This window comes from Gavialis gangeticus, unplaced genomic scaffold (genome assembly GCF_001723915.1).
Source record: "Gavialis gangeticus isolate Ggan-Ray unplaced genomic scaffold, GavGan_comp1, whole genome shotgun sequence".
NCBI lineage: Eukaryota > Metazoa > Chordata > Crocodylia > Gavialidae > Gavialis > Gavialis gangeticus.
Window position 1 is genome coordinate 108858992 of NW_017729022.1, and position 9663 is coordinate 108868654.

The 9663-nt window shown below is 44.8% G+C and overlaps 1 protein-coding gene across 6 annotated transcripts in view; it reads left to right on the top strand.

The window, feature by feature from the left end:
- Positions 1 to 9663, top strand: part of ETV6 (ETS variant 6) — a 199593-nt gene that overhangs the window by 152354 nt on the left and 37576 nt on the right. For all 6 annotated transcript variants that reach the window (XM_019515951.1, XM_019515950.1, XM_019515952.1 and 3 more), the window contains one exon: positions 1787 to 1951. In XM_019515951.1, the coding sequence (XP_019371496.1) occupies positions 1787 to 1951 (165 nt within the window). The remainder of the gene's footprint in view (positions 1 to 1786; positions 1952 to 9663) is intronic.

Genomic DNA, 9663 nt, shown 5'->3' on the forward strand with positions numbered 1-9663 from the left:
CCCCCTCTGCCCTGGGCTGGGGCTGCACACTGCGCCAGCATCTCCTGGCCACCCCACCCCTGCGAGCACGGGCACCGGCCCTGGTGCTGCCAGCCTGGCCACACAGCTCTCCCCCGTCCCCTTCCCCCACTGGAATGGGCAGGCGCCTTCCTCCCCGCCACTACTCTGCTGCAACTTGTGACCCTTTGAAATATTCTTGCAGCCACTTTTGGGATGCAACCCAAGGGTTGAGATCTGCTGTTTTAGAGCACAGTGCTCACCTTGCACACACCTTCACCAGAGAATGGACCTACAGGAAACACTCACCCCATGAGTCCCATTGCAGCCAGTGGGTAACATGAAAGCACATAGAGAGGTTGGGTCCTCTTGCAGGAGCAATTAGATGCAAATTTTAGTGCAAGGGGGTTGTTGTTTGTTAGTATGGCACTTACTGTAAAATTTAGGGCGAACATTAGAAATGAAGACACATTTAACAAGATGCCATTCTGCTGAGGAGACCACTGTTCATCTAAGTCCTTTCCCTTCCCTTCCTGAGGTCAAGTATGTTCTCATCTGAAGCTCCAGAAGTTTACTCTCAATTCTCCTCCTGACTCAGATTCAGTTCTGTATGTAATTTAGCACAGGGGCTTTCCAAATAGCAGCTGGCTGAGAATCTGAATCTTAAATACCACCAGAATAATATTCACTACCTGTCACTTTGTTTAAACTCAAAAACAGGTTGCAAATATATGTTAAAAACCTAGAATGTTTGTAGTTATCCTTGCAAAGATAGAGGTAATCAAATCTCATGAAACAGGGTGCCGGAAAGAGGTATTTTTTCCATGTGCAACAGCATACAATCAGCCAGGTGCAATATGAGGAAGAGAGGTTCATTTTCCTCTGAAGCATAAGATATTAGCCACTGCCAGAGGCTGTGTACAAAAGATCTGATCAGATATGGCAAATTTTATGTTCCTATACACAGTGTGAATCTTTCATTTATGCATAACAGGTGTAGCAAGTCAAACAATGAGTCATCTTACAAGGGGGACAGGAAAGGGAACTTTTATCTATTAGTGAATAGAAATAATCTGTCTACCTACCTGTCTAGGTATAAACAGCTCTTCACTATGCTGCCTCCTTTCCTGGGAAAGAAAGCTATTTTAAAACTGTCTATAAAACTCATATTGAAACTCACATCTCAGATTTCATCCTGTGCCCAATGAAGTCAGAGGGCAAAATGCCTTTGGCTTTACTGACAGCAAGAGCAGGCTCCACGTTCAAACTTAACTGCTTTGTCTAAGGCCCTAAAAAGTTGCGCTGCTTTTCTCTTACAGAGAGGCAAGGATTTTTATGTGTGATACATTTTCTTGGGCCAACTGCATGGTAGGGATTAATGGAATTAATACCTTGTGTTTGTTAGAGAAGCTTTCAAGATGGCATTAATGCCATTAATCCCAACTGGGCAGTTTGTCCAATGGAAGATATCAGCTGCAAAAATCCTTGCTTCTTACATAATTCCTGGACCATCATGGCTACAGCATCAGTTCAACACTACGAATAACCGTTACAAGATACTTAGAGCTATAGAACCCTGGAGTGTGGACACGATTGTACCAGTACAGCTTATTAATTATGGAGTACTTCGGTAAGATGTTTGGGCTTATCGTCCTGACACTTCCTCCACCATCAGTATCAGATTCTGCATACAAGTGCTGCTGGTGATTATTCACTAATACTTCCCCAGAATCCAGTGTGTTTTGTTCCTGTTCCTTAACATAAATACACTTTCTCTGTCTCCCCACAGGTTTGCAGCCAGTTTACTGGAGCAGAGAAGATGTGGCTCAGTGGCTCAAGTGGGCAGAGAAGGAGTTTTCCTTGAGGCCAATTGACAGCAACACTTTTGAGATGAATGGAAAAGCTCTCCTGCTGCTGACCAAAGAGGACTTTCGATACAGGTCTCCTCATTCAGGTGAGGTTTACCTACAGAAGGAAGGATGGAGCCATGCATGCTGAGGCATCAGGAAAAAGCAAATGCCATGAGAGTCTGGGCAGGGAGGGAGCCGCTTATGGTCCATCTACACTGCCTCAGTACTGTACAAGGGCCACGATGCCTGTTCCTGAAACAGAAGTCCTGGTAAAAGGACTGCCTCAGTATGGAGCTAAACACAGACCAAGAGACAAGAGCAGCAGGAGCAGCCTGTCTCACTCCTTAGCACAGTACTGGGCCAGTATAGATCTGCTCTTAGGCTGGGTTGGGGGGACAGTGAAGAGACAGAGGGGAGAAAAAAGGGAGAGGGAGGCATCCAGTAGAAGAAGAAAAGCAGAGGAAGGAGATCCTGAACTTCAGGAGAGTTGAAATCCAAATTTAGTCTGTGTCGAGGTAAAACATTCTGTAACACCAGGGAAGGAGAAGTCTCCACCTGGCACCAATGTGGAACTTCCAGCTCTGTCTTTTAAAGGTTCAGCATCCCACAGGCCCAGCTGCTCTACTGAGCTAATCAAATGCTCCAGCGTCAGCAGCCCACATGAGCATTCTGCCTCACGGTTGGCTCAGCTAATGTGTTGCTAAAAAGCTATGGCAAAACTTATCCCACAGGGACCTTTCCTCTATTTTACAGCCCCCAGTGGGCTTTTTTCTCAGTTTTACCCATGCTCAATCACATGTTAGTGTCCAGCCCAAAGCAAAGCAGAGGCAGGTGTGTGAATCAATCAGACTGTTGCCCAAATTTTACCTTTACTTATTTGCATAGAAAATTTAGAAATGTTAATGTTGCCTGTCTATATTTATATCCCGTGCAGCCTGTGTTTTTCAGTATTGCAGCAACAATGAGCCTCCTTCCTCCTGTGTTGGGGATGTTTAATTGAGTTTGAATTATTGGTTCTAATAAGAGCTTTCTTCTCACAACCATTCAAAGTACTCCTGTTAAATGTAGAAGCCTGTAATTTATCAAGCTACCAGAGGTGATCAGTTTGGACCAAGTACCTGGAAGATAATGGTTATCAGACTGCCAGTGTTAGTTGAAGGAATACATTTGGCATTGCATTGTTTTGTTCCTGGCTGACTAGGATGTGGAGGAGGTCTGTGCCAAGCCACCTTTGTGACCTTTTGCCAAGGACCTGTGCATGTAGGCCATGGTTCAAAAAAACCATGGGGCTGAAATGGGCCTGCTAGGCCCAATGCATTTGCAGCCAACTGTTTGTCCAGAAGAAAGTCACCATAATGTCTCTTGCACAGCCACAAAGCACTTGCTGAAAAGAAAAGCCCTATAATGTGGCACAAGGAGAGAGCATTTAAGCATAAGCTTATGTCTATACCTGCTCAGCAAAACACTTTTGCACATGTTTAAATCCCATTGACGTTAATACACACACACATACACACGCACACGTGCTAAGTACACGCTAAGCATAAAGCAACTAGCACTAAGTGTTGGGCCCAAAAGATACTTGCACCATAACAGTGGATACTTCATACAGAGCACCCCAAAAAAAGTTGTTTCCCCCATCCTCTGTGTGTGTACACACACACACACACACACACACACACACACACACACACACACAGAGGTTGAATAAAACAACTTTTTTGGTGCCTTGTATGAAGTACCCACTGTTATATTGCAAGTATCTTTTCTGCTCTATCCCTAGCACTAGTTGTTTTGTACTTAGCATGTACCATGCTTAGGGTGACAATATGTCTCACAGTACCTGATCTGGCTCCTGCTGAACAGCGGCTGAAGGTGCAGTGTGAGGCAGAGTGGAGGCTGGGTTGGGCTGGATTGGGCTGTGCACTGCTCCTCCTGCATGTGGCAGGGATCAGCCAGGGTAGAGCAGGCCAGCACCAGGGGCAGGGCTTGGGCACCTGCATAGGGCAAGATAGGTTGGTCACCCACTGCCAGCAGCCGTTCGCCCTGCTGCTGCAGCCACTGCAGAGGCCTGGGTTCTACATTGCAGCCCTGGGCAGCCATTGTGGGGAGGGGGGGAGGTTATTCCCAGCGAGGTCCAGCCTCTGCACATGGGGATGGAGCTCAGCTGTGGGCCTACACACTGTCCCTCCGTGTCCTGTCCTGCTCCCGGGAGCAACGGGTTGTGAGGAGCGGGGGTGTCTGTGTGTGTATGTGTGTGTGTATGCGCATGCAAGTGGCAGTGCCTCCCCATCCTGGATTCCCTTAACCCATATCATGCTTGATATTGCCATCTAAACATTGGTGGGTAGTGGACAGGGCATTTTCAGAGAGAAGGCTTTAGTTCTGGAATTCACATCCTCTGCTGTGATTTAGGCTTCCGTTTAGCTGAATGTCACATGCTGAATAGAGAAGGAAAACAATGGACCATGCAGAGAAAGCTGAAGTGTTTAATGCCTTTTTAACTCAGTATTTACAAAGAACGTCAAATATCTGATGATAAACAGTCAGCAGCAAGCCTGGGGGTAGATAATCAATCTACTATGGGGAAAGAACAGGTTAGAGATGACTTAAATAAGGTGGGTGTTTTCAAAAGTGCCGCATCAAATGAGACATCCTAGAAAATACCTGGAACCAGCTGATGTAATTGTACAGCCACTAGCTAGTCTCTGAGAACTCAAGGGAGTCAGGTGAGGTCTCAGGAAACTGTTAAAAGGCAAATATAGTGCCCATCTTTTAAAAAAAGGACTTAGAGAATTACGGAGTGGGCAGTTTAATTCAGTCTAAAGATGCTGGAGCATATCATCAATGTATTTAATGTGTTTTTAAGCACTTAGAGCAGGGTTATCCAGCTCATTTGGTTTGGCAGGACAAATCTGGACCATGGGGCCTTTGGTGGACTGGAAGATCCACCTCAGGTAGCAGCAGCAGTGGTGTTAAACCCCACATGCTGACCATGCTGCCATCCCTTGCCGTGCCACCAAAAGGCAGTGGGGTCCCAATGGGGACCTTGACCTGGAAATTCAACATCATGGAAAGCAGTACCTATGGGTTTAACGCTGCCACCACCACTTGCCCTCCTACTGCCAAATGATATCCCCAATGGGGATTTTAACTCAGAAATAATGCACCAGGGCAAGCTGCGGCACTGTTAGCCTCTCAGGTGCTGGCCCCACCAATACAGCACCTTTGGCAGCCATGGGGTTAACACCACTGCCACCTGCCCCACTGCAGAATTTCTGCCCCTTCAGGCTGTGATTTAACTACTCACAGGCCACATGCTGATGCAAAGGATAACAAGGTGATTAGGAACAACCAACATGGATTTGTCAAGATGAAGTCATGCTTAACTAAACTGATTTCCTTCCATGAGAAGGTGACAGGCTTTGTGAATGCGGGAAGAACAGTGACATCCTCTGTAGCAAGGCTTATGGCATTGTCTCTGGTAACATTCTTCTAAGTACCCTGAGGAAATTAGTCTACATGAACTTACTATAAGGTGAGTGCATAACTGGTTGGACAATCAGTTTTAAAATATAGTCATCAGTGGCTCAGTGTCAAAATGGTAGGAGGTGTCAGGTGAGGTTCCCTAGGAGTCTGTCGTAAGCTTGGTACTGCTCAATATCTTAGTTAATGTTATGGAGGACAGAACTGTATATGTGCTTAGTGGACTCACAGATTACACCAAACTGGATAGGGTGTACTGCTTTAGGGGAAAGAATTAGAATTCAAAATGGCCTTGAAGAATTGGGCAGAGGGTCTGAAATAAATTGCGTGAAATTCAGTAAGGACAAGTACAAAGTGCTACAGTCAAGCAGGAACAAATATAAAATGTGAGGCAACTGTGTCAACTGCACTACTGCAGAAAAGGACCTGGGAGTTACAGTGAACTGTGCACTGAATATGACTCAACAATGTAATAATACTGCAAAAATTAAACAAACTAAAACAAAAAACCAAGTAGTATACTGGGCTGTATTAACAGGAGTGCTGTGTGCATAACATGGGAAATAATTTTTTCACTCTTTTTAGCACCAGGGTCACCCAGTGAATAAACTAGAAAGATTCCTGGAGACAGCAAACAAAATAAGTAGAGGTCTGAAAACATAATTTCTAAGGAGAGATTGGAAGAATCAGGATTATCCATTATGGAAAAGAGAAGACTGGGGAAATTGGTTAATAGTCTTTGAATACAAAGTGGGATTATTATTATAAAGAGGATGGTGATTGACTACTGCCTGTGTTCACTGATAACAGGGCAAGAAGCAATGGGCTTAAATTACAATAAAGGTTGGAAATTAGGAAGAATTTTCTATGAGGGTGGTTAAGTCTGGGGAAGGGTGTGAACAGATTACTCAGGGAGACCATGTAATTTCCATAATTGGAAATTGTTAAATTCAGATTAGACAAACTCTTGGCTGGGATAATTTATAGGGGTGTGTGAAGTGGGCCCTTTTAGATTTGGATTCAGATTCAGCCCAAGTCAGGGACAGTGATTCAATTTGTCACTGTCCCTGATTCAACTGGCCTGAATCCGAATCGACAGATTCAGTGCTGATTCAGAAAATCAGATATTTGGACATAGACACAGCTTTAAATGTTTTTTCTACATGCCTCGAGGTACCAGCCCGGCTTGTGAATGCTGCAATGCTAGGGTGGATGGAGTGTCCCACAGGAGCACGGGGGGCCCTCCACATGCTCGTCGGTGAACCCAGAAGTACTTCCGGTCCACCTCCCGGTCCGTCAGGGAGCATGCGGGCAGATGCCTGGCTCAGGGATTGGCCACAGAGGGACCCCTCCCAGACCCAGGAGGCACCAGTCACCAAGCCAGAGAGGCATGGGGGGGGTCACCTAGGTGCTCTGCCGGCAGACCCGGAAGTGAACTGGAAGTGCTTCTGGTTCACTTCTGGGTCTGCTGCTGAGCACACTGGTGACCCTCCCCCCCCAGCCCCATGCTTCTGAGGGATGGTGCATCTGCCCCAGCACTGCAGCATTCATGAGCCACCTGCTACCTTGAGATATGTAGAAAAAGCATTTTAAGCTGTGTCTGTGTCTAAATCACTGGATCTTTCTGAATCTCTCCAAATTGATTTGGAGGGTTCGGATTGGATTTGGAGAGATTAAACGGTCCTCTGTTTCAGTTCGGATTCGGAGATTCGGCCACCAAATCAGGCCAAATCTCTGCGAAATCGAATCAGGGACCACAGCTTCACACAGCTGTAATAATTTATACACAAACAATCCTGCCTTGAGTAGTGTTAGACTGGATGACCCCTTGCCACCCCTTCCAACTATTTTTCTATGACTTGGGACTTAATATTACTGAACAGAATTAATCCAGTTTTATACTGATGCAAATAATTATAGCCATTAATAAACCCTATATAATCCTATTCAGACAGGTTAAATCTACACCACATAAGACAATACCAGGTAGAGACTTCCCCTTACAACTTTTAGATTACATTAGGTAACAAAATAATATTACCTCAGGGTTCCCCAGGTACTTCCAATATGAAGTACAGGAAACATGCTTCTTGTGCCATAACAATATTTAGTTATTCAAGGACATGCCTACACTCAGGTGTACTCTTTAACTATATTGGTACAGTTAAAGAGGAACAACTCTTTCGTACAGTAGATGAATTTATGACAGTGTAAAGGAACTCATGGCAGAATTAATTATTCCCTATTTTACCTAGCAGTGGCTACATTGACTTAACTATGCTAAGGATTATACTGGTATAACTATTTTGATTTTTAAAAAAAACCCACACACACTTAACTAAGATAATTATACTAGTACCACAAAAGGTACATTTTTAAGGATATATTTATTTGGGATGAGATGGCACAATGTGCATGTCTATCTTGCCCTGCAAGATGCAAATTATGTGGTAAAATCTCTCTCTGGTCTCATTATGTATTAAACATGGAAAAGGTGACAGGGTTCTTGAGGCTTCATTTTTAATTAAATTTTCAGGCATTGCAGACACCTTTAAAAATGCCCCATGGACACCACTGACATAACAAAAGCAGTAAAGGTACAGAAATAAAGCAAAAAAGCCTATGGAAATGAGGAAGACTTAAGCTGAAATAGTGGAAAATAAAAAAAAAATAGTATCTTTGACTGACAGGTAAAATGTTGGAGATTTACGGAAGCAGCTGTGAATATGGAATGGCTTCCCAGTTTTTAGAAAAATAAACAAAACCACTAGAAAATCAAAGTTCTTGTTAACACGCTTTATTAAAATACCTATGTAATTTGGTTGCTATTTCAACAGAGTGTCATTGTTTGACTAGTGTTGACTCCTGCTTATGTGTATAATGGTGGTCAGTGGAGGACTGTATATGGCATTATTATTAAGACATTATTAAAGTTAATCATACATCCCTGGAGAAGTTAGAGTAACTCACCTGTATTTTCCGTTTTGGTTAACCTTTCTAGTTACCTGGTTGACGGTTGCCCCATATACCAAAAGACAAAGTGCACCTTCTCAGGTACCAACCTACGGTTGGGAGGAGGTTTAACGGAAGGCAAAATAGGGCCGCAATAAATTACCCACTAGATAAACAGTTAGTTTCCTACTAACAGTAAGGGTGTGTTCCTTTAGAGCTGCCATACAGTAATCAGAAAACTCTGGCTTTGCTGGAGACAGTTTGCTCAGGAACAGCTTGCTGGAGTTCTGGTAATAAATAAGCACTAGCCTTAAGCCTAGCCTTGCGTGCCTGGTTAAATCTTAAATCCTGCTCCCCCAATGTCTTACCTAGGGCTGCAAGAAAACATTACTTCTGCCACCTTCCAGTGGGGACATGGGTTTAATACCCTCCTCTACCTGAGGGGCTCAAACCCACATCTCCCACTTGCAAGCAAATTGCCTTAACTAACAGGTTACAGATTATTTGGGAGGTGGGGGCAAAGAGAAGGGAAGGAAAAGAACAGCCTTCTCTAGTACTTTTCTGTCCAGTGGTTCATTTTCAATAGGAGTGAGGGAAGGGCCCTACTCCACATTAGGCTATGGCCTGACCTGGCAATTAGGACATTCTAAGAAGTGAGAATTATGGATTTGAATCCCATTAGACAGAGAGGGAAATTGGTTTGCATTCTTCCATTCCTGGGAGAGCGCTGTAACCAATAAAACATTATGAAGTTGGGTACCACAACAAGGGAGGCTAGGGGACAGTGATCATGAAATGATCCAGTTTGCTATTCAGAGAAAAATGGGGAGGGTAACTAGCACAATGCAAATGCTTGACTTTAGGAAAGCCAACTTTGATGTGCTCAGGGCAGTAGTCAGGGAGGCACTCGGAGCCCAGGGTGTAGCTAGTATGGGGGTCCAGGAAAGGTGGTCCTTCCTCAAGGAGGCTATCCTTGGGACGCAGCAGGATGCAATTCCACTGTGCAGGAAGGTGGGAAAAGGGTCCAAGAAACCTTCATGGCTGAGTGTGGATATCCAGGCTGGCCTGAGGGCAAAGAAAAAAGCATACTGGTGGTGGAAGCAGGGGGCAGGGACAAAGGAGGAGTACACTTCCCTGACCCGAGCTTGTAGGGATTTGGTAAGGAAGGCTAAAGCAGCACGGGAGCTTAGATTAGTTTCTGGGATTAAGGATAACAAAAAGTCCTTCTTCAAGTATATAGGTAGCAAGAAGAAGTCTCGGGGTAACATTGGACCCCTGTGGGGCAGGGCAGGGCAGGGCAGGGCAGGGCAGGGCAGTTGGTGACGGACGCGCGAGAGAAGGCAGAACTCTTCAACAAGTTCTTTGCCTCCGTGTTCCT